At 41.8% G+C, this 25,683-nt stretch overlaps 1 protein-coding gene and 2 long non-coding RNA genes across 5 annotated transcripts in view; 2 read left to right on the top strand and 1 right to left on the bottom strand.

The window, feature by feature from the left end:
• Positions 1-25,246, top strand: part of LOC122122458 — a 58,747-nt gene extending 33,501 nt beyond the window's left edge. Inside the window, exons 2-3 of the long non-coding RNA XR_006150159.1 lie at positions 22,269-22,362; positions 24,738-25,246. This is a non-coding gene — a long non-coding RNA (uncharacterized LOC122122458). The remainder of the gene's footprint in view (positions 1-22,268; positions 22,363-24,737) is intronic.
• Positions 1-25,683, bottom strand: part of Dtnb (dystrobrevin beta) — a 199,708-nt gene that overhangs the window by 33,013 nt on the left and 141,012 nt on the right. For 2 of the 3 annotated variants that reach the window (XM_042696649.1, XM_042696652.1), the window contains exons 12-15: positions 22,249-22,339; positions 12,533-12,618; positions 11,599-11,712; positions 9,890-9,986 (exon numbers count right to left, since the gene is read on the bottom strand). In XM_042696649.1, coding sequence (XP_042552583.1) covers positions 9,890-9,986; positions 11,599-11,712; positions 12,533-12,618; positions 22,249-22,339 — 388 coding nt within the window. The remainder of the gene's footprint in view (positions 1-9,889; positions 9,987-11,598; positions 11,713-12,532; positions 12,619-22,248; positions 22,340-25,683) is intronic. The other variant, XM_042696651.1, reaches the window with a different exon arrangement.
• LOC122122459 lies at positions 1,147-8,914 on the top strand. Its single transcript, XR_006150160.1, has 3 exons — positions 1,147-1,307; positions 4,521-4,559; positions 8,411-8,914. It is a non-coding gene; the product is annotated as an uncharacterized LOC122122459 (long non-coding RNA).

The following is a 25,683-nucleotide window of genomic DNA, read 5'->3' on the forward strand; positions in this document are numbered from 1 at the left end:
GTCGTGGGGCTTGAACTCGGCCTGGGTGATGGCCCTAACCTTCTTTTGCTTTAGGATAGTATTCTATCACTTGAGCCACACTTCCACTTTTGGCTTTTTTGGTAGCTTACTGAAAATAAGCCACCAAAATAAATGAATAAATAAAAGCCTAGGCTGGCTTCAAACTGCAATCCTCAGATCATAGCCTCGTGAGGTGCAAGAATTACAGGTGTGAGCCACTAGTGCCAGGCTTATATTCCTATTCTTAATAAAAAGAAATTAATAGATTTGTTCTGTAAAAAATAAGTTAATTTTTGAATTCAACTTTTCTTACTTTGCTTTTGCTTGTGTGAAATTGTATGCTTTGCAAACTTTATTAGAGCACATTAAAAACGAGGTTACAAAGTCAGGAGCTGGTGGCTCATGCCTGTAATCCTAGCTACTCAGGAAGCTGAGATCTGAGGATCGAAGCCAAACCAGGCAGGAAAGTTCATGAGACTCTTGTCTCCAATTAACTACTGGAAAACTGGAAGTAGAGCTGTGGCTCAAAGTGGTAGAACACTAGCCTTTAGCAAAAGAGCTCAGGGACAGTGCCCAGGCACTGAGTTCTAGCCCATAAACAACAGAAAAAAAAAGTTGCAATTATGGATAGTAACCTCATTTAATTTTCTTGTGTGGGCTAGAGGCTATTAGAAAAAAATATTAACTTTCCCCAAACACCATGCAATAATAGCCATGCAGCTCAGGGCACCCCAAGTTCTCCCTGGATCAAGCTCTGAGCAGGTTTGAAGGGTCTCTTAGCTGTTCTCAGCAGCTTTGAGAAAGTTACTTGTTTTCATGCACATCCATTCATGGCATCACATTTAGACCTGAGATAACCCCCACCACCCTGATTGTTGTTTTAAGCAATTAAGGTTGCTCCAGACACAAAACAGCAGAAAATGAAAAAGCAGAAAAATGCAATAGTAGCCCAATGAATCATGCATATTTTAAAAAATTCAGTAAGTTCTGCTTTCAAGTAAACATGCTCCATTAGGTAAGTATGACCCAGACTTTTAGGCCATTGTACACTATGGAGGGAACTGCTGAAGGGTGTACACGTATCTGATTCATCAGAGAGGATGTGGTGTAGGGAGGCGAAGGGGAAGGTAGGGGACATTTATATGAGGAACACAAGAGCATGCCAAAGAGATCAGGGGAGACTTGAAGTCCACTTACTGCCTGCTTTTGCTCTTCCTCCTAGAGGTGTTGAAGATGAAAAAAAGGCAGAGGAGAGAAATTAATGTCCATTACCACACATGCTGGGAAGAAATGGTGGAAGGAATCAGGTAACCCAGGCTAGGAGAACATTTGGGACACAGCAATTGGCAGGCCTCTGCCCAGCCAATGCTAACTAGAGGCAACAGGAAAGAACCTTAGAAACCATCTAGTCTGACTTCCTCTTTCGCAGAAGAACGAAGCCTCAAGAGCCTGGCTTGCCTACTATCACAAATACTTAGATAAACTGAAAGAGGAAGTTGAGGCATGATTTAAATTTCTAATTATTATTTACCATTCAGAAGGTTCACTGTATTTAGGTTCATTTATTTAGGCCATCTGTCCTCAAAGTGAGTCGTATAGATCAGCAGTATCAGCATCAGCATTATCCGGGAACTTGTCAGAGATGGAAATTTCAGGTTCCACCTTTAGGCCCACTGAATCAAAAGCTCTAGGAAGGTGGCTCCCCAAACATATGCCAAGAGCTTCCAGCCTTCCTTTGACAACTTGTTCTAACCTCCACCTGGTCATGGGATCTTTTCTAGTCTATTCTCCCAACTACTTGGCTGCTTTGTTTTTTTCCAAGGATGCACACATATACCCAATTCTCCCAATAAACTGGAGATATTTTGGGACTCTGTAAGGCCTTTCAAAAAAGCATTTCCTAGCTGGGTGTGGTGGTATACATCAAGCACTGGGAAGCCTGAAGTGGGAGAATCTTGAGTTCCAGGGCAGGCCAACCTACGGCACTGTGACACCCTGCCTCAAATAAAAAAACCCAAACCAAATCAAATCAAACCAAACCAAACCAAACCAATAACAGAAGTGATTCCATGATAGGCGCCAGTGGCTCATGTCTGGAATCCTAGCTACTCAGGAGGCTGAGACCTGAAGATTGAGGTTCGAAGCTAGCCCTGGCAGTGAAGTCCCCATGAGTCTCTTGTCTCCAATTAACCACTCAAATGTTAGAGTGGTGTTGTGGCTCAAATGATAGAGCGCTAATCTTGAGCACAAAGAGACTCAGGGACAGTGCCCAGGCCCTGAGTTCAAGCCCCACAACTGACAAAAAAAAACCCAAAGTATTTCCCAAACTTCATTTACATAACACAGTCTACTCACTAATTCTTATGCACAAGGCACTGACTAGAAACAAAAATGAGTTTCTGCTTTCTAGAGCCTTACGGTGAGTGTAGGCAGACCCAATCTTTGCTATGTACAGCTGACTGAGCAGATGAATGCGCCATCAGACATGGTAGAAAAACTCCAGAGGAGAACATAAACACTAAAGTTTCTCACTCTTAGATCTTTGCGTCTTGATCACTGTTTTTTCTTTAATACTGGTGTTTGAACTCTAGCCTTGTGCTTGCTAGCCAAATGATTTTCCACTTGATCCTATTGCTTTTTAGTATTTTCAGACAGGGTGTCTTGCTTACAAACAGGTAGGCTTGGGACCTCAATCCTACTTCCTCTTCCCCAAAGTAGCTGGGATTATAAACATTATGTACCTCGCCCATCTCATTCTTTAATGGGTCTCTTCACTTCTTCTTTTTGTGCTGCCTTATGGGTGACTGTGGTCAGGAAGCCTCTGCTCTATCCCAGTATGTAAATGTCAACTTAGTTGCAAGGGTTCAGTTAAAATTGGATCCATGCATGCAGATGGTCCCTGCTGAGCATAGGTCTGAGGACTTAGGCTGGATATGGGTCCTTCTCTCATGGGGTTTGCAGCTCTGAATAAAAGGACACTGACCAGGGAAGACCAAAGGAAATGCAGAATGGAGAGGGCTGGGAAAATAGCTTTCAGTCCTGCAATTGGAGAGACATGGGCTAGAATTTAAATGAGCACCAAGAGATCCCTTGAGGAGACTCTGGCTCAGCCCAGGAATGTGTTCTTCATTATGAAGGCCAGCTGCCAGTGACTGAGGCAACCTCACCCCTAGGGGTCAGGCATAGGCTCTTGGCATCCACTCAAGTCAGCCTGAAGAAGTCAGCAGCTTTTGCCTTTCGATCTTGGCAGCATGGCTCTGGGCAGGAGGTGTTAGTGCTGCAGTTACAAGGCATCTTCCTTCTCGAGCAGACTTTGCTTTGGGGCTGGACACTCCTAACACTCGTGAGGCAGATACAGCTACAGGAAAACTACTAAATGCTTTATAAATGTGTTTTTGTTGAATATGGTGGTTAACACTTATAATCTCAGCTACTCAGGAGGAAGAGGTCTGGAGAATCACAGTTTGAGGGTAACCTGCACAAAAAGTTAGTGCTTTCAGTAGAAAAACAGGGTGTGGTTGTAATTAGACACAAAGCCTTGAGTTCAAACTCCAACACCACCAAAAAAAAAAGAAAAAAAAAAAGAAAAAAACCCAGAAAGCAAACAATGTGTTTTCAATGTTGGCCCTAAGCTGGAATGGAAATTGAGATGGTGGTGTTGTAAGGAAACTTGCTTGTGAGAAACTGAGAAGTCACCAGTTAAAAGGCCAAATTACGAGTCTTTACTGGTGAGCCCAAGGACTGCTGGTGGACCCATGTCTCAAAGACCAGCAGCCCCGAAACAGCAAGCACAAAGCTTATATAGGCCAAAACCACATAAGGTATGTGGAATTAAACCTAACAAAAATGTTATACATAAGCAAAGCAAACCAGATGAAGACACTTAAAACTAATAGAAAAGCAAACCATCTAGGGAAACAAACAGGGGAAATCAAGGGCCAAGGGGAAATCAAGTAAGGAGACTCAGTCTCCTTACTTCAGTGGTTCAGGACAGGTGGTCCTCACAGGCCAAAATCTTGTCTGAGGACAGCAGATCAGCAATGGCTTAGAACTAAGACATTTCCCGAATCCATGGTTCCAACCCTAGTGTTGGTACTGGAGATAACACTGTTTTGCTTAATAGACTAGGGAAATTTCAGAAAGCAATGTTTGACATTGCTTGCACGGGGGCTGATACTGCATGGAACTCGGTCCCAGGACGTGAAGTATGCTGTGAGGCATATGCAGGTCAGGTGAGGATGGGCTTGGGAAGGTAGACTTCGGTGAAGTGTCGCCTAGGATGATGCTATGCAACTGAAATGCACAAAGGTCTTTCAGATAAAGTCTTTAAGGCTCTGTCAACATAGTAGTCAGATACAAGGTTTTAGAATACTTTGTTATCACTTAGTCAGCTGGGGCCAGCAAACACTGTTTGATGATAAAAGACAAGAGCTTGATTTAAAGGGGGTCATATAGCTTAATTATAAAGTGCAAACCTAAAAGTATCAAGGTCACCTAAAAACATGTGAATCTCTTCACAGGTAAAGATGAATCTCTTGGCTAGGTGAATCTCTTCACAGGTAAAGATGAATCTCTTGGCTAGGTAGCCAAAGTAATACTAAATGTCCTCTATACAAAAATTTACATTCTAACTCTAGGTGAACATTTGAAAATATAGCTGAAATTGAAAACTGTTTTTCAAAAGCAGTATCCAGCCAGGCCTGATGGTATACACCTATAATCTCAGTACTCAGGAGGCTGAGGCAAGAGGTTATGAATTCTAGGACAGCCTGATTTCAAAAACAAAACAAAAACCATTTCACTCCAAACCAGAAACAGCAGCAACACAGAAAATTAAGCAAATTAACCCATAAGCAGTATCAGAAAACTGAAAAAAATAAAGTGGAATAGGCCAAGAGCAAGAGTCAGAAACTGAAATACCAACACATACCATTTCTAGATTAAATAAGATATTTGAGGCAGAGGTTATCTTCATACTCATTAATCAGAAGACAAAACATAAGGAAAACTGTGTGTAAAAACATGGATACCCGATATTAAATCATTAAAAGAAGGACCCTTGGTGACAGGCACCAAGTCTCATCACCACTGTTCACCAAACACTGAAAAAAACACTAGGATATTAGTTTTTACCTGCCTTGTTAAAAAAAGAAAGACTGAGTGAATTAATAAACAATGGGGGCACTTCCTATATATACTTATTTAAATTACTTTTTTCAGATAAAAAGATAAAGCACTTATATTTTACAGAAGCAGGGAGGTGGACTAAACTACCTCCCCATGAAATGGAAATTGACTGTGTGATGGGTTTTAATTTATGAGCCTCCCAGACCATGTGGCCTGATTGTCCATTTGACTAACTGCTTACAGCTGTTTTATGAGGGAACTAAATGCTAGCAGACTGAACACATCAATGAAAGACAGTCCTTTGAAATTAAAATTAGAATTTTAAAGAGTACTTTTATTACAGCAAATATATTCTTTCCTTTTTTTGTGGTATGAGGCCAGTTGAGCTAAACCTTCAACTCTTTTGTTTTTATTTTATTTTGTTTCTATTTTACTTATTGTGCTGGTACTGGTGTTTGAACTCAGGGCCTGGGTGCTGTTCCTTAGCTTTCATCCTCAAGGGTGGTACTCTACCACTTGAGTTACAGCTCCACTTCTGGCTATTTGGTGGCTAACTAGAGATTAGTCTCACAAACTGTCCTGTCTAGGCTGGCTTTCAATCACCATCCTCAGATCTCAGCCTCCTGAGTAGCTAGGATTACAGGTGTGAGCCACCAGTGCTTGGCTTCATTTGATTTTCCAGACAAGGTCACATCTCCCTAACTTTGGGGCTGGCTTCAAACTGAGAATCGTCCTGCCTCAACATCCAAAATAGCTGTGATTATAGATGTGTGCCACAACACTTAGCAGAAAATGTACTTTCTGGTGGCACTGGGGTTCAAACTTAGGAGCTCACAATGGCTCAGCTTAGCTTGTTTGTTTGGTGCTCTACCATTTGAGCCATACCTGCACCATGGCTTTTTTGTTGGTTACTCTGGAGATGGATTCTCGAAGACTTTTCTACTTGGCATGGCTTTAAATGTAATCTTCTAGATCTTGGCTTCCCAAGTAGCAAGAAGTATAAGTGTAAGCCACTAGCACTTGGCTAAATGTACTTTTTAATACTTTTGAAACTTTAGTGGAAGTTACTGATTCCCATGTATAACTATTTAGAATTGTATATAATACACTAAGATTTTGCTGTAATTTTAGTTTTTTAGGAAAACAAGACACTTAAGGACATCAGATTTTCTGCCATGAATTCTATTCAGTAGATAAAAAGAACTTTTCAATGCTTGTGTTTGCAAATACTTCCCAGTCTGAATGGCTACAGTCTGTCAGGTAAACAAATGACAAGGTATTTAAGAACTTGGCAGGAGCCACATGCCGGTGGCTCATGCCTATATAATCCTACTTAGGTGATCATGAGGATCATGGTTTGGAGCCAGCCTGGGCAGAAAAGTCCTCAAAACTCCTTTTCGGGGGCTGGCAAGGTAGCTCAGTGGTAGAGTGCTTGCCTAGCATGCATGAGGCCTGGGTTCAATTCCTCAGAACCACATAAACAGAAAGAGCCGGAAGTGGCTCTGTGGCTCAAGTGGTAGGGCACTAGCCTTGAGCTAAAGAGCTGAGGGATAGTGCCCAGGCCCAGAGTTCAAGCCCTATGACTGACCAAAAAAACAAAAACAAAACAAAACAAAACCTCCTTTTCCACTTAAACAGCAAAAAGCCTAACTGGTGGCTTGGCTCAAGGGATAGAGTGCATGCTGCTGAAAAGAAAAAGAAAGAAAAAAGAGAAAAAACAAAACAAAACAAAACTTGGCGGGAGACCCTACAAATGGGGTTCCGAGGTTTTGTTTATAAAGTATAAAGAAACAGCTAAAAATTTAAAGAAGTTTGAGGTATGGGTTAGCACTCCAGGGACTAACTCATTCTGAGTAGGCCTTGAAAACAAGCATGGAGGGCTGGGAAGGTGGCTCCGTGGTAGAGCGCTTGCCTTGCATGCATGAGGCTCTGGGTTTAATTCCTCAGCACCATATAAACAGAAAAAGCTCGAAGTGGTGCTGTGGCTCAAGTGGTAGGGCGCTAGCCTTGAGCTGAAGAGCTGAGGGACAGTGCGCAGGCCCAGAGTTCAATCCTACAACCAACAACAAAAAAAAGAAAACAAACATGGATGGTACCCAAGGTTACGGGGTACATGTGAGCAAGGCAGAACAATCCAACTGAAGGGGAGATGGACCGTGATGATTAGGGGAGCTGCACCCCTACATCCTTTCAACTTGCAGAAACCTTTTATATAAATCATAGCCGAGCACCTTATCATCCCATGAAATGTTTCTGAAGGTAAATCCTCCTAACAGGGTCAATGCAGGAACACATGTAAAACAAAACAACCCAAATACCAGGACCAAGTGAGGGGGAAAAAAATCTCAGCTCAAGCCTAAAACACAAGAAAATCAATTATTTTGAGCAAGTCAAAAGTTCATCTAAAACACAAGGGTGACATTTAGGCAAGTTGCCAGTATCCACTAACTTCATTATTAAGAGGCTGCTCTAGGATGCAGAAGCTGAAAAGTTCCCACATTGCTACTCTTGTCACCTTCAGCCTGGCTGACTACATGTATCTCCTCTTATCCTTTAGTCTCATCATCCCTTTCTATCCTGTCCCGAGTACTGTTTTAAACTTAAGCTTTCAATGAATCATGGCATTAAGTTCACTCCCCTTGGACCCTCTCTCTGCTCACTGTGGGTCTCCAGCATTTATAGACAGGACTTGAGACATTAACAGGAGGAGCACATGACTTGTTATCACTTCTGTGTAACCAGGGAAGGATTTCTGCTCAGTGCCAATAAAATTGTCCAGGTGAGGGCACTGAAATGTCAACCATACCTTTCTCTGCTTTATACTTTTCAACAAATATAGAAATATTTAAGCTGGCCGCCGGTGGCTCATGCCTGTAATCCTAGCTACTCAGGAGGCTGAGAGCTGAGGATCACAGTTCAAAGCCAGCCTGGGCAGAAAAGTCCATGAGACTCTGATCTCCAATAAACCACTAGAAAACTGGAAGTGGCACTGTGGCTCAAGTGGTAGAGTGCTCACCTTGAGCTGAAGAGTGCAGGGACAGCGCCCAGGCCCAGAGTTCAAGCCCCACGACCAACCAAAAAAAAAAAAATTAAATTATTCTGAATTTATCCATGACACTAGTGTACTAAACCTAAAGCTAATGCACAATTTTATTCCAAGTAAGTACTTAGAATTGTTTGGTTACATTGGTGTGTATGTGGGAGGGGTGGTGGTGGTTACTTTTATATGTCAACTTGATTGAGTTAAGGGATGTCTAGAAAACTAGTTAAACTTTATTTCCAGGTGTGTCTTGAGAGTGTTTCCAGAAGAGATCAGCTTTGGAATCAGTAGACTAAAGAAGAACTGCTTTCACCAAAATGGGCAGACATCCAGCCCATTGAGGATCTGAATAGATTAAAAAAAACAAGTATGCTCTCTTCTGGTGAGGGAACATTGATCTCTTCCTGCACTTGGACAGAGGAAATGTCCTGGTTTTTTGTGTCAACAGCTGAATGTCCATGCCCCTGACTCACTCTGTGCAGTGGGAGTGTCACACAGACGCATGTTGGACTGTACCACTGGTTCTCCTGGGTCTCCAGCTAGCCCATTCCAGGACTTCTCTGCCTCTATAATCCCCATAAAAGGTCCTTTAATATAATTCTACATATCCTCTATTGATTCTGTTTCTCTGAAAACACGCCAAGTTTACCTCTGTTGTACTTATTAAAGTAGGACGCTTGATGTTTGTTAAATTTTTGGTGCAATACCTAAAAATTTATCTTAAAAGAACCTAAGTAGTTGAGAAATACTGCTCATTTATACAAACCTAATAACGTTTGTAAAAATAAACATCTTTTTTATAAAAGCAACTCCTCAAGAACATCACTCTATTTCTACTACACATTTATTATTATCAGCCTCAATGACTTTTTTTTGTTTTTTTGTTTTTTTTAATGCTTATTTTCTTTTTTTTATTGTAAAGATACTATACAGAGGGTTACAGTTACATGAGCAAGGTAATGAGTACACTTTCTACTGAACATTGTTACCCCCTCCATTGTTTTCCCCCTACCATCCCTTCCCTCCCTACCTTCCCCGAGATTCTTTTTTTTGTTTTTTTGATTGTGATTAAGTGATTACATAATTTCCCGAATTTTACAGTATTGTGGAATAATGATGCTCATTTAAAGTCACAAGTTCATTCTAACTTTCCTGGAGCAAATTGTCTATCACAGTCTATAACATATAACGGTGTTCACATGTTATACACCATACATGTGATCAGCAGCATGGGGATATTTAGTAGTGGTTCGACCAGATGAGTGGGAGTTCTTTGTTTCTTAAGTCCTGTTAGTTTTGTCATATCATCTAACATTTTGGATTTAGCATCCACTTATCAGGGAGACCGTGTACCGTTTGTCTCTTTGCTCTTGGCTTACCTCGCTCAACATGATTCCTTCTAGCTCCATCCATTTCCCTGCAAATGCCATTATTTTGTCATTTCTAATGGCTGCATAATATTCCATTGTGTATAGATACCACAATTTTTGGATCCATTCATCTGTGGTGGGGCATCTGGGTTGTTTCCATATCCTAGCTATTGTGAACAGCTCAATGACTTTTATACCTAAGTAGGCTACATTTACAGAGACTGGTTCCAAACCTACAGTCAAGACTGTCCTCATACTGTTGTGACTCCACCAGGAAGCAGGAGCTGAGGCTGTGATGGAGATGAAGGAGAGGTGGGGGAGGGGAGGACACCAGTAATCACTCCACTCTTACCTTGAGCAGCTTCATCAGCCCCTCCAGCTGGACCATCAGCTCCCGCCTGCTCTCCTGCAGTGCCGACATCCTCTGCTCCAGTTCATCTTTCCTCTGCCTGTCCAAGAGAGAAGCCCGTCAGAAACAAAGCTTCACTGTGTTGTATTGGCTGGAAATGGGCAGTTCCACACAAACTGGTCAGAATCAGATGGGGGTCAAATACCTACAAGTGGTATTGTATGTGCCATTTGATAAACAAAAGTTCTTAATATTAATGTAGGTAAGGTTACCAGTTTCTTTCAGGGTTAGCAATTTAAGGAATTATTTTTCTATTTCAAAATCCTAAAGAAATTCTTCTGGGAAGTTTGAAAGTTTTGTTTAACCCATCAAAGAACATGCCAGGTTGCAAAGCCTGTTTGGCAAAGCTGTTTCCTTTCCTCAGGATATGGAAGCTCCTGAAGGTGACCACTTTCTGCTTTCTCAAGCTTACATCCCCCTTGGACTTAAAACTCCTGCTTCTTGTTGACATCTCTGGACTCTGCCTTGTGCCAACTAAATAAATATATGATACTTTTCAGATCCTTCTAGATTATCTGGGCACTTTCTGCAACTTTAGTTCTATCAACAGTTAGACTCCAGGCTGACAGTTTCTGCTTTCCTAGATATAAAAAGGCACTTGTGTCTGAGCTGAGTGGGGAAGGAAAGGACATGTATCTTATAGTGCCAGTCCACTATTTGTGTATTTTCTTGTCTTTCTTAAGATAACATCAACCACACCAATGACCCAAATGTGTGACCGTGAACCGTAGAGCAACTAAAATTTCAGCCCAACTAAACGTAAACGGAGAACCTGGAATTAGTGTTTAGGAGAATCTCTATACCTCCAATGATTTTCATGAGTTTAAATACTTATTAGTGATATAAACCTAAAAAGTAGGATACTTATGGAAAATAGTAATCTCTGGTCTATAAGAAAAGAGATCATGGCTGAGGTTATATAACTTAAACAAAGAAAGCTGAAAAAGAAGAAAGGAAAAGCAACTGTGTCCAGCTATGCAGAAGTATTAAAAAGCAACTGCAACACCACCAAGCACTGTGTGGGTATTTAGAGCTTTGGTGAGAATCAAGCCACCAAGCGTGTCTTCCACGGTACCTTTACTTACCAAGAGTAGACAGGTGTGTGCGGGATGGACAGGAAGCAAGGGCCTAAGAGCAGATCAGCTTCCCCAGCAACTTCCAAAGGGCTTCACACTGGAGCTGACCCTGCTCTGCCTCCTCAGTTTCCTGAGCCTTGAGTCATTTTATACTTAAGAAGAGGTAGAAAACTACCACTGTCTTGGTTTCAAGTTGTAGAGGGGGTGGGGAAAGAAGCAGCACACTTTTCCAGTGAAGTCCTGCTCGGTCCATGAAGCACCAAGAGAATTGACTCCCAGGAAAGGCCAAGCACTATTCCTGTTGGGTCTCTAAGTCAGAACACTTAGCAAGAGCAGAAGAATTGCAGCACAACAACCTTCTTCAAACACTTATCACTGGTTTTGAGGGAGCAAGGAATTTTCTTAGCTCTGTCCTGCTGGCCCAAGTTCTCAGTGGGATTGAAGCTGAGGCTCTTAAAAGCAGTCAAACTGGACTGGCAACATTCATCTATGAGTTGGTATCCAGAGACTGAAATTTCCTCTGCAGATGACAGTGTGGGGACAGAGTGGGGACAGATGTGCAGCAGTACCACCTACCTCAGCAGCCGCAGCTCTGCCAGCAGCGTGGGGTTCTGCTGGGCCTTCTCGGGCGTGGGCTGGGACGCCTGCTCGTGCTCCAGACGCAGACGCTGGATCTCCTGCAGGATCTCTCTAGAGAGAATGATGAAAGAAAGATGGCTGCCCGGCAATTCACAGACCTCACTCTTCTTCCTTTACAGGTTAATTCCCTCACCATGCCTCCTCTGCAAACCTTATCTGGATCACTGCTAAATGACCAAAGTGTGAAATGGACAAAAAGGCATAACTCTTTTGTCTTGAAAAATCCCCAGGAAAGGAGAAAGATAACTTGAATACCTTCTTTGTCTCGCCCCTCTCTGAGGAGAGGAAGAGAACTCCTTGCAGCTGCAGCCTTTGAGGACAGGTCCTGGGCTGACCTGCCTTGAGTCTCCTTGCATCTCCCTGAGTTTCCTAGTTTTCCCTGGACCACAGGCCAATTTCCTCTCTCATGCAGGCTACACTAGGTCCATTCTCCTTGTCCTGGTTTCAACCTTTCAGTGCACAGTGGTGTGTTGTCTGGTTGCAATGCCTTTATAAGGCATTTTAAATGGCCTTTTTTTTTTTCCCCCTGAGACCAGTCAGGCACAAGTAGAGTAATGGGCCAGAACAGGATGACTAGACAGAGCAAAATACTGCTGGGAAGTAGACTGGAGAAATGAATTGTGGGAGGGGGACACACTGGCAGGAGGGAGGGGCCCTGGGACAAAGAATCTATGGAGGGCGGGAGGACTGGGGCTTTGGAAAATCAGAATCAATAACACGCAGATAGGCACCAGAGTCCTGGGCACTTCCTGGACCTGGGCCACTCTATTCACTCAGCTGGGATCTTCCTGTGTGGTCAAAGTCTGTCAGAAAATGAGAACCAGATACTCACATGAGATACTCATGGCCTCAAGGAGTAGGCCACTCTTACCTGTTCTTGTTTTCTAGTTCTGCAATAAGCTGTCTCTGTTGCTTGTTGGCATCGAAATTAAAGCTCACATCAGTGGGAGGGCGAGTCTGTAGCGGGGAGACAATTGGTTTTCCAGAGTCTGAGACAGACTTTCTTCAAAAACAGACTTTTCCTTGACATACCATGAGTATACCCATTTTCCATGTACAAACCAGCGAGTCATAGTATACTTAAACAACTGTACAACCAATGATGACAGGCTAGTTTTAGAACTTTTCTATTACCAAAATCTTCCCTCATGTCAGTCAGTCACAAATTGCTGCTCTTACCTCCAACTGGATGTTCTTCCTGACCAGTTTTGCCACTCTAGAAATTTCACCTAAATGGAATCATACTACAAGGAGTTTTTGGTGTGCCGTGAGTTTTTAAGATTCATCTCCAGGAGACAGTGGTTCTTCTGTTTTTATTGCTGAGTATTATCCATCATTTTTAGCTTCTAGTTATTACAAGTGAAGTTGCTTTGAATTTTCATTTAAGAGTTTTTGTTTTAATATTTTTATTTCTCTTGCATAAACACATTGGTCTAGAATTGCTGAGTTATATGGTTACTATACTTAACATTTGAAGAATTGTCAGACACTTCCTTTTACTTCTTCAAACTTTTTTTTCCCTATTTTCTAGGTGGTATTAGGGTTTGAACTCAGGGCCCTATGCTTGCAGGTAGGAGCTCTATTGCTTGATCCAAACTTTTCCAGTGGTTGGACCTCTTTGAATCCCAGTGATAATGCACGAGGGTTCCAATTCATATTTACTTGTTGTTGTAATTAGCCCACTGGGAGTTACGTTTAAAAAAAAAAAAAAAACAAATGTTGGGCTGGGAAGGTGTCTCAGTGGTAGAGTGCTTGCCTTGTGTACATGAGGCCCTGGGTTCAATTCCTCAGCACCACATAAGCAAAAAAGCTGGAAGTGGTGCTGTGACTCAAGTGGTAGAGTGCTAGCCTTGAGCTCAAGAGCTGAGGGGCAGTGCCCAGGCCCAGAGTTCAGGCTCCATGACCGACAAAACAAACAAACAAAAAAACAAACGTTATGTTCTATACAATCTAATTTTCTTATGTGTAATTCAGTGGTTTTAGTGCATTTATGAAGTTGTGAAAACATCACCGTTATCTAATTCCAGAATATTTTAGCTCCCTCCAAGAGACCCCATGCCGTTAGCAGTCCTACTCCAGCCTCATTTTCTATTCCTCGACATTCACCCTTCTACGCTGTCTCTGGGTAGTTGACTATTCTGTCCAGTACATATAATAAGTGGAATCATGCAATATGTAGCCTTAATAGCTAGTTTCTTTCACTTGGCAAAATGCTTTTAAGATTCATCCATGGTGTACCATGCATTAGTACTTCATTCTTTTGTATAGATGAATAATCTTCTACAATATGGACATACATATTTTGTCTATCTAATAGTTGATGGACATTTGGGATGTTTTCACTTTTAGCTACTCTGAATATTATTTGTGGAGAGATGTTCTTATATATCTAGGAGTGGACTTGCTGGGTCATAGGGCAAGGCCTCCATGTTCTTATCAACCTTTGACCATCTTCTTGATCAGTCTTCCCAGTGTGTGAAATGACAGCTCATCATGGATGCATTTTGTAGTTCCATAGTAACCATTATGTTGAACATACTTTCATGAGCTTATTGACTATTTGTATATATCTTTGGAGAAATCCTGTAGGTAGGATTCAAATCTCCACTGACATTTCTGACCCTTGTCATCTTCTTTAAGAATACAGTAGCCAATGAATACAAAATAGAGCAGATGGATGGCTCAAGTGACAGAGCACCTGCCTAGCAAGTGTGAGGCTCTTAGTTCAAACCTGAGAACTTCAAGAACAAATAAATGACTAAATGCTTGAAAATAAATGGAAAATAAACATACAAGTTGGGCACTGGTGGCTTACACCTGTAAGCCTAGTCGAGATCTAAGGATTGTGGTTTAAAGCCAGCCTAGGCTGGAAAGTCCACGACAATATTATCTCCAATTAACCACTAAAAAGCCAGAAGTACAGATCTGGCTCCCGTGGTAGAGTACCAGTCAGCCTTGAGTAAAAAAGCTCACAGACATTGCCCACTCCCTGAATTCAAGCCCCAGGATAGGTACAAAAAACCACAACCAACCAACCAAACAAACAAATAAAACCCCACTGGTTGTGTATAACTTTCTATAAATATGGAAAGGGTTCTCAAGTGTGTTTAAGGGAGACCATATTCCTACATGAAACCATATAACCATGTATTTTAATCTCAAATCTAGTTGGGGACCTGTGCTCAGGTAATTTTGCCTATCTGTGACTCAGTTTTCTTATCTGTAAAATCACATCAGGAACCATAGCTGTCCTCCAGATTTTGAGGACCAGACATCATCTTTCTGAACCATCTGCCCCAGAGTTCTAGATACAGAAGGCTCTCAGAATGGTGGCTATTATTTCAAATTCTATTATTAGGTCAGAATAGTTGAAGGAAAAAATACTTCTCAAATGTCTTACTAGTGTAAGAAAGACAGGTTTGGGGCACAAAGGGTAAGAGACCTCTGGAAAGTTAAATAATAATCAAGTACCTAGCAATGACTGCAACTGTTAGGTTGAAGGACTGGATGGATGGATGGATCCAGTCTCGAGCAATGAAAGGTAAAAAACTTTAGGGACCAGAGGTCCACCCTGGGAGAGTGAAGGCTTTAATATTTGAGAACGCAGGGCATGCATGCATTGATGGGGTGGCTGGTTAACTGTAAAAGGACAAGGTGCCTCTCCATTCTGACATACTGGTTTAGGTAGTCTCACAGAGCTCCATCACCTTCAAGGAGATGGAGACACACCTGAGAAGGCAGGGTAAGTAAGACACAAGAGCCCTTTTGTTTCATGGGGAAGATGTTACAAAACTAAGGCAAGCTGGCATAGTTAGCAAAGTATAACCCAGCAGGGTGCATTTCTGTAGCCTTCAACAGAGAAGATGCTCCTGAACTGGGCAAGATGAGTCCCAAAGAGAAGCTCCTGACATCTCCCAGACTGTCTTTGTACTCACAGTGGTCTGCCTGCCATCCAGCCTCCTGGAGGCTAAGTGGAGAGCTGTGGATTATTAACCTCTCTCAAAAATCCAATAATGCTGTTTAAGGCAGTGGTTCCCAAGCCAGCTGTAAATCAGAAGATTGGGAATCTTTTCCTCCCTCCTTCCCCTCAGTAAAGATCGATAGATCCTAAGCCCAGAGGTTCTTACTTAGCAGGTCTGTAGCAAAGCTGAGAATCTATATATTGTACGTATTTTTCAAATGCTTCTCATGTGGTAGTATGTGGCCATGTTTCATAGCATGCCAGTAAATAAGTGGAAAACACTACATGGAGACAGCTGATCTCTTAAGTCTAAGAAGTCAGGAGTGAGGGAGAAGCCAAGATGAGGAGCAAAGAAGGCTGGGCTACAGTAACTAGAAAAAAGCTTCTCAGAAATGTTTAATGAAGAAGCACATTGGTTTCCCCTTCCTTTTATCTTTCTTCCAGAGTTTTCTATAATGAGTTTTAAAGTTTTCACTGGAAAAAAGAGAACAGTTAAAAGGCAAACAAGACATCTGATTACATCCAATGCTGGTGATGCTTTAGATGAAATTAAGAATCTGCTGTTAAACCTATGGCTTGCCACATGTAACATTTCTTGTTTTGTTTTAAATAAGAAAATTAGGGACATGGGAAGGATGTATTTGGTCCCTGCTCGGCCACGCTGGACAGGCACTCATGGACTGGGAGGATCGGGAGCATGGTTTGGGTGTGCCCTGGGAGGCTCCAATGATTTAAAGGTCTCTCTTTGTGGAAGGGAGGTCTGTGAAGAAGAAGAATCAATACAAAGCCTATCTGGCAGGCTATAAATAAATTCTTTCGAGCACTATACCCACTTTATGCAAAGCACTTGTATCAGTGTGAGATTAGAGGATTAGGAGCCCGTGTTTAACAGAAATCTAGTCAAGAAGAATTCTTCCTGAGAGGCCCAATATTTTATAAGATAACCACACGTGGCAAAATAAATGGAAGATGAAAGGAACCCTATCAGTACTCCTCCCAGACTATCTCAACAATGATGGTTTTCAGGAGAATTAGAGAACCATCAGAAACCATCATGTAAACAGCCCTATCTTGGCCCCCAGCTAAGGAGATGAAGATCTCAGGTTCAAAGGCTTTGCTGCTTTTTTATTTCAAGCATTTTGAAAGTGCCTATGTATGGTCACCAAGGCTATCTTATGGTATTAAGTATACTTACTAAAATTCAACTTCAATGCAGCCCATCTCAACTCATTTATTTACATGTTTTAATTTCTAAAATAACCTGGACAGCTGTGGCTAAGGGCACACATTAGGATTCACTAATTCTGTAGTCCTCTCTTCCTCGCCCAGACTTCTTTCTCTATTATGTTCCACTTCACTAACCTTTGCATTGCAATGTCAGAGTCAGATAATGTGACCTGAAATAAGATTCTCAAGAAAAGAATTTTGAAATCTAAATAAACCCAAAGGGAAAAATTATTTTTTGGGGGGAAGAATAAAAGTAACTTCATTTCTCTTTTACTACTCTCCTTCCTTCTTTCCTTCCTGCCCCTCCTCCTCCCTCTCCCCCTCTTCCTCCTCTTCCCTCTCCCTTCCCTCCTCTCCCTCCCTTTCCTCTCCCTCCTCCTCTTCCTGACAAGGTTTCATTTCATTATATAGCACAGGTTTCAAACTTCCAATCCTCCTGCTCCCAACCTCCCAAGTGCTGGAACTACAGGCTGTACTACAAAGCCCAGCCCTAGGTAGTTTCTCTCTGGCTTAGTTTTCTCCCAAGATTGCTTCAAATAGGGGCTGGAAAGTTGGCTCAGTGGTAGGGTGCTTGCCTCGCATGCATGAGGCCCTGGGTTCGATTCCTCAGCAACATATAAGCAGAAAAAAAAGCCAGAAGTGGTGCTGTGGCTCAAGTGGTAGAGCACTACCCTTGAGCTGAAGAACTGAGGGATAGTGCCCAGACCCATATGCAAAGCATTTAGAAAAATCACTGCCACAGAGTATTCAATAAATGTTAGCTACTTGTATTATTCTTTTCACTTGAATTTTACTGTGACCTTTCTCAGGACCTGTCAAGTATTTATATTTTCCCTCTTGATACTTTAGCTCATTGTTTTGGTACATTAAAGATATTTAACTATCTTTTTTTCTCCACAAAGAAAATTTTTAAACTTTTAGCATAAAATATCAGCAGTACTAGATGTAGACAGATGAATTACAAAAATATTATTATTGTAAGTGGCCCTATGGCTCAAGCGGTAGAGCACTCACCTTGAGCTGAAGAGTGCAGGGCCAGTGCCCAAACCCAGAGTTCAAGCCCCACGACTGTCCAAAAAAAAAAAAGTACTAAAAATACTATTATTGTTGCTAATTTTTGAGACAGTATTGCTAGGTAACCCAGGCTGGCCTTGAACTCTTGTCCTTCTATGTCAAGTCTCCAAGGATTGGGATTATAGGCATGTACCATCATGCTCTTGGCTCATTTTTTCTTTTTTCCCCTCTATTAAGAAACTGTTGTGTTGTTGTAGATAAATCTTCTTGCCAATCCTTTGAGGCACTATGCTTTATTTTTATTTTTGCCAGTCCTGAGAGTTGAACTCAGGGCCTGGGCTCTGTCCTCTGTGTTCAAGGCTACCGCTCTACCACTGGAACCACAGCAACACACCTGGCTTTTTCTGAGTAGTTTACTGGAGATAAAGGGTCTCACAGACTTTCCTGCCCCGGGTGGTTTAAAACCATGATTATCAGATTTCAGCCTCCTGAGCAGCTAGGATTACAGGCTTGAGCCACCAGTGCCCAGCTAGTACTGTGATTTTTTTCTGGCTTCCTTTTGAAGATCTCTTTGTATTCTGAAGCTGCACTTATATGTCTGGGGTGCAATTATTTTCATTTCTACATTTTGAGACTTACTGTAATGTTTTAATCTTGAGGGTTTCTATCAGCCATTAACTCTTCACCCTAAGTCTATTTCCTTTTCTGAAATTCCAATTAGATGATTGCTCTCTGTCCTCTATCTCTGAACATGCTGTTTCAAATCTCCCAACTCCTGTGTTATGTTTAGGGAAATTTTCTTACATACATTTTCCAACTTAGAAATATTTTATTCAGCTGTGTCTGATATATTTAAGACATCTATTAAGTTTTAAAATTTTTATTAACTGGAAAAAACAAACCTCTCCATTTCTAGCTGGCTTTTTTTCAGCTCTGGTCTTTGTTTTGATGTTAGAGACTGAAACAGTGTCTCCCACAAGCTGGGCTGACCACTCTATCACAGCCCAGATATTTTAATGTCTTCTTTTGTTGTCTTTTACATGCCCCCTTTTAGGTGTTTAGAAATTTCAAACCATTATTTTATAGCCAACAGCTATAATATCTAACTTTTGAAGCATATGGGTCCATGTTTGGTAGCTTCATGGGAACATTACAAGCTCTCAGGTTCTGTGAGAGCCTTCTGAGGTTTGTATTTTCCTGTCAGGCACCTAGGGGTTATTAAGTTTGTGTTAAACCTTTCAGTTGAGCACTTACACATGTAATCCTAGCTACTTAGGAGGCTGAGATATGAGGATCCTGGTTTGAAGCCAGCCTGGGAAGGAGACACTTATTTCTAATTAGCTACTACAAAGCTGGAAGTGGAGTTGTGGCTCAAGTGGGTGGGGCACTAGCTTTCAGCAAAAAAGCCAAGGAACAGTGCCCAGGCCATGAGTTCAAGCCCTAGTACATGTGTGTATGTACGTACACACACACACACACACACACACACACACACAAACACACACACACACACACACACACACACACACACACACACTCCATCTCAGTGTTTCTGAAAGTAGGGAGTAATATAAATGCACCTAACGCAAGAGTTCAAGCCCTAGTACATGTGTGTACGTACACACACACACACACACACACACACACACACATACTCCATCTCAGTGTTTCTGAAAGTAGGGAGTAATATAAATGCACCTAACGCAAGAATAAACAGGTCTAAGGTTTAAATTTTCCAGAAAGACTTCTGCTGCAGAAGCAGGCCTACTGACTTTCTTATCTGATCTCTGTGCTGGCCTTCAGTGGCCTGTCACAGCATACCTTCATCCGGGCCAGGCTCTGGAAGCCTCGCTTCCAATCTCTACCTTGCACCTAGCAAGTTTTCACCTATAGAACCTAGGGACAATTAAAACCCAAGCACAGGGCGGGCTAGCAGTGGCATAAAAACCAGCTCTTAGGCTGGTTTTCAGGAAACTGAACTCTCTTCTAACTTACTTTTAGATCCCAACTCAAGTAACACTTACACAGAGGTGACCCGGTCCTCATCTGCTGGACAAACCCAGCCTCATAGCTCCCTGTATTCCTCTCCCCTCCTTTTGTGTAATAATTTGCAATTATACTTAATAGTACAATTACTTGTTTATTTTTTGCCACTAGACTGTTAGTTCCCAGAGGGCAGGATTCATTTGTCCACTATAGTGACCCATCTAGCGTAGTACAGCCACAGAAGTAAAATTTCCCAAATAAACTTTATGTGCAGGCTGTGAGGAAGAGTAGATGTTAACATGTATAAGGAAAGTAAAAGATTAACAAGGAAGAGAGGAAAAGGGAGAAATATTTTGACATGAATATATAAAAACTGTAAGGAATAAATTGCAAACCTCTCATTTGTAACCATTTCCATCAAACCTACTTTTATACCATTCTTGAATTTTTTTTTCTTTTAATTGAGATGCAAAGTTTGGACCTTACCTGTGCCATTCAATCAGTTTTGGCCAAAGTACTCAGGCATGTAACCACAACTCTATGAAAGTGTGGAGCAGGTCCATCAACCCAGAAAATTCCTTTACACCCCTACCCCCCCTTCAACATTTCCATTTCTATAAACAACCCTGATCTGATTTCTATCACCACAAGTTAGTTTTCCTATTCTAGAATTTCATTTACGTGAAATAAAACACAATGTGCTTTTTGTGTTTGGCTTCTTTCATGCATCATAGTGCTTTTGCTATTCACTCATGCAAGGATTTAGTGTGTTTGTTGTTTTTGTTGTTGTTGTTAAGTAATAGTTCGTTGTATGGATATACCACTTTTTGTTTGTCTATTCATGTGTTGATAAATATATCTGGCATTCCAAATAATACAATTAGAACTGCTATGAAGATTCTTGTCTAAAGCCTCTGACCACAGATGTTTTTATTTCTCCTGGATAAATATCTAGGAGCAGAACTGGGGGATCACAGGATAAATTTCACCCCTTTAAAAATTGCATTTCCTTGATAGCTAAGGATGACGATCATTTCTTCATGTGCTTATTAGCCATCTGTATATCTTCTGAGAACTGTTTGATTTGTTTGCCCATTTATTAATTATATTGTTTGTTCTTTTGCTGTTTAGTTTTCTGATCTCTTTGTATAGTCTGTCCACTGAAGATTTTCTTCACTCTTCCAGTTCTGGTAATTGTTTCTTTTGATGTGCAGAAATGTTTTAATTTGGTGCAGTCAACTCTTGCTTTTATTTGCTGGGAAAGTGGAGTTTTATTCAGGAAATAATTACCTATGTCTGTTTCTTCCAGAGTTTTCCCTATGTTTTCCCAGAATAGTTTTAAGGTTTTTAAGTTTTACATTAAGAGCTTTGATTCATTTGGAGTTGATTTTTGTACAATACAAGAGACAGAGGTCTGGGGCTGGGAAGGTGGCTCAGTGGTAGAGCGCTTGCCTTGCATGCCTGAGGCCCTGGGTTCGATTCCTCAGCACCACATAAGCAAAAAGAAAAAAGCCGGAAGTGGTGCTATGGCTCAAGTGGTAGAGCGCTAGCCTTGAGCTGAAGAGCTGAGGGACAGCGCCCAGGCCCAGAGTTCAGGCCCCATGACCGGACCCAAAAAAAAAAAAAAAAGAGACAGAGGTCTACTTTCTGCTTTCTCCATGTAGGTAAGTAAGTCTTCCAGCTACAGTTGTGTGGGTTTTGTTTTTGTCTGTCATAGGGCTTGAACTCAGGGCCTGGTTGCTGTCCCTGAGCTCTTTTTTGTTCAAGGATAGTGCTCTACCATTTTGAGCCATAGTGCCACTGGTGGTTAACTGGAGATAAGAGTCTCACAAACTTTCCTGCTTTGAACCAGGAACCTCAGATTTCAGCTCCCTGAATAAGAGGATTACTGGCATGAGCCACTAGTGCCTGGCTAGCTGTGTGGTTTCATTTCTGGGTCTTCTCACAAACTTTCCTGCCCAGGTTGGCTCTGAGCCATGAGTAGCTAAGATTACAGTCATGAGCCATCAGTGCCCGATATTGGTAATTTTATTATATTTCTCTTCTTTTTCTTTTGTTTTTGTTTTTTTGGGTTCCAGTTCAGGAGCTTGAACTCAGGGCCTGGGCTTCTATCCTTGAGCTTCTGTGCTCAAGGCTAGCACTCTACCACTTACGATACAGTTCAACTCTCAGCTTTTGGTGGTTAATTGGAAGTGGACCTTCCACGGACCTTCCTGTCTGGCCTGGCTTTAAACTGCAATTCTCAGAATTCAGCCTCCTAAGTGGCTAGGTTTACAAGCATGAACCCCACACACGATTACTTTATTATATTTTTAAGTAACTTTTTTTTCCATTTTCTGTACCATTTGTACATTAGAATAATGATTTCTGCTATCTATTAGGATCTTGTGTTCACTTACCATGTTTCCTGCTTCTGCAGCCAGTCGGGCAGCATAACGAGCGATGAGCCGATGTTCCTCGTCCAGTCGGCTAGGACTGTCCAGAACACTGCTGAGGAGATAAAAATCCAGCAGGTACCTATTAAACATCTCTAGTTCTGGCTTCATTAGAAAGAACATACAAGAGAAAAGCTTGTAAATAAGAATAGTAGGGCTGGGAAGGTGGCTCAGTGGTAGAGCACTTGCCTTGCATGCCTGAGGCCCTGGGTTCAATTCCTCAGCACCACATAAGCACCAAGAAAAAAGTCGAAGTGGCGCTGTGGCTCAAGTGGTAGAGTGCTAGCCTTGAGCTGAAGAGCTGAGGGACAGCGCCCAGGCCCAGAGTTCAGGCCCCACGACCGGACCGAACCCCCCCCCCCCAAAAAAAAAAAAGAATAGTAATCAAGGTATTTAGGCCTGGTCATGGATACATCTCCCTGAGACAAAGGTGACCTTGGAGAAGTGATGTCGCTACATGTGGGGCGTCCTCAGCAGCACGCTCCCAGTGCGCCCACACCTCCCAAGAGGCATTTGTTCAGCAAGAGCACCTACAAAATCGGAGACAGGGTATTTCTAACTAAAAACAAACAAAAAGAACACTAATTAAAAAAAATTCCGGGCTGGGAAGGTGGCTCAGTGGTAGAGCGCTTGCCTTGCATGCATGAGGCCCTGGGTTCGATTCCTCAGCACCACATAAGCAGAAAAAAAGCCGGAAGTGGCATTGTGGCTCAAGGGGTAGGGCGCTAGCTTTGAGCTGAAGAGCTGAGGGACAGCACCCAGACCCAGAGTTCAGCCCCCACAACAGACAAAAATAAATAAATAAATTAAAAATCTCTCATGCCTCTTTAGACCTAGATCTTGAATTCAAAAGACCATGAGGAAATTACAACCTTATTAAAAACAAATACTGAGTATTGTCTGAGCCAGTGCGGAAACCATGCTAGGGCTGGCCAAACGTAATGGAATAAGTCTCTCTCTTTTTCTTTTTTTTGTCTTTCTGTGTCTAGTTTGCATTCAAACTCTCAATCTGCCTGTCTGGGATTACAGGTGTGAGCAACCATGCCCACACCTTGTTTAGTCCATTATTCCTGAATAGGAAGACCAGCCATATAACAAAGTGTGATGGATATCAGATAATGGCACCTGAGTCAAAGAAGGTTCTGGAGTAGTTGGCTAGGTCTATGTATATAACTGTCTTCTTTAACTTAGTCCCTGTGCCATCCGCTGTGTACCAGCATAAGGGCAGTTCTAGATTAACAGGAACTGTGGCTCTATAGTTCTCTTTATTTGAGTGTGGCACAGGCTTTAGGACAGCAGCAGGGACCAGAAGGCTTGCTGGCAATTGGCTGTATCTTGGCCCAAGGTCACTAAAGTTTAAAAAAAAAAAAAAAAAATTCGATCAGAATTTGGTACCATGACAAATAAAAGATGAGAATTTAAAGACATGAGTTCAATAATCACCAAATCTTATTAAACTGAGAGGAAATGTGGGAAGGTTAAAGTTAAATCAATAAAAAGGTCTTCTTGACTTTTTTTTTCCTGGTTTTTAAAAAAATAACCTTTCTTTTTCTATCTCTGCAGCCTTCTTTTTTTTTTTTTTTTGGTAAAGTTTAGGCTGGCCTGAATCTCACTATGTATATGGCTAATTCAGTAAGTTTAATTTAGTGTTTTTCTTCTGGGATATATTTTTAAAAAATGGATTTTAAGTCTGTTAGCACGGCATCTGTCAATACATCGTAATTTCAGGAGTATAATTACGGTCTCCTCCAAAGATCTTCTACTAAGAGGATGTTACCATCAGTTGGTTTTAATACAAGTGTCAAAGTCCCAAGTCTGAGATTATCTGTATTTGTACCTTAAAGGTGTTTACCTGAAACAAGAATATCTTTATCTTATAAATGAAAAAGAAAACCAACAACATGACAATGAATGATTATTAGAACAAATGGGTAATGCCATGGGGGGACTGGCAGCCTAAGAAGTGAGACCTATGGTAGCTAACAGGGGACACAATAAGGCCCCTGTCACAGTGCATCTTACATGGAAGTTAGCCCTCCCTGTTACTTATATATATACAAGTGTAGATGACACTGCTCAAGGCCAATGAAAACTATTTGAGGACAATCAGAAAGGTTCCTTATTCCTCTGCCTAAGTTGATATATATTTTCAGAATTAGTCAGGAAATTTTGGGTTTCACCAAGGAAGTGGGGGGCTCAGTTCCTTAGACCATACATCAAGAAAAGAGACAACACTGACTGACTATCCCAGGGCCACTGGACACTGGTTCTTGCTCCGGGAGCTTAGTGCCTAAACCATGAGACATGACGAACTCAGCTAAACATATTATAAATCTCTGTTGGTTGAAATGATCAGGTCACAGTCTCAACATTCTGCTACTATTCTACCATGGAAGCTTTCAATCGCCCTGGACAACTGTCCTTACTGACAGAAAGTCATTTATCCTCCTTAGGCTAAAACAACTGTTCTGAGAGAGCTGTAACAACTGCACGAAAACCATCTGGTGGACAAGAAGCTGCTCTGGATGATACCATGTGCAAGTATCAGGTCTCTCCTCCCTCCCACGCTCTAGGGCCTCCCTGGTCCTCCAAAGTGTAGGAGAGGAAAGGGTCCCAAAGGAATGCTGCTCCTTAGTCACACGGGGAAGACTACGGGGGAATGGGATGGGCCACAATATTAAGGCAGCCCTTTTCACAGTCTGCTTTCTCCACTGATTGTCATTCCTCTGTTATCATAGGGACTAGGAGTAAGTCTCAAATGACCTTTCCAAGAAGCTTGGGCCAGAGGTGGTCAAAACTAAAATTAAAACTTAAAGGTCCAGTCTCGGGCTGAAATAATTTATAAATTCTGGTTTTCCTTTCTAGGAAAAAAAAATCTTAAAGTAGGGATTTACAAGTTGGCATGCATCTCCTCTTGGGCACTGTGTAGAGGGGAGGGATGGCTTCAGATCGTTGGTATTTGATCTGTCATCCTGCTTGAAGAAAGAGTTGTTGGGGTGGGTGTGGGCTGGTGGGTGGGTGGCCACAGCCTCTGGATCTACCTGAATATAACATTGTTACTTCTCAGTCTCCTGAGGGGATCAGTCACAGTCCCATAAAAACAGTGAGACCATAGTAGCTTCTGGGGTCAGATATGTAGGCTACTGGGATATATCTAATTATTAGTGAATGAGGAAGTAGATAAAGTTTGTAAGAAGCCTTTAGGTGGTAAGGTTCTCATAAACATTTTTGAAATCACTGGTTTAAATAATGAACAATGATGGACTTCTGGTAACAGACAGGGCATGGTTAAGATACAAAAGGATGAAGAGGGTGATGGTATTAGAGATAGTAAGAATCTCACTTTGGGACAGTGTTGATTAACCCTCAACTTTGAAGGTCAATAGAAAAATTTCATTA

The sequence above is a fragment of the Dipodomys spectabilis genome, unplaced genomic scaffold (genome assembly GCF_019054845.1).
Source record: "Dipodomys spectabilis isolate Male_0828 unplaced genomic scaffold, ASM1905484v1 ptg000210l, whole genome shotgun sequence".
Lineage (NCBI taxonomy): Eukaryota > Metazoa > Chordata > Mammalia > Rodentia > Heteromyidae > Dipodomys > Dipodomys spectabilis.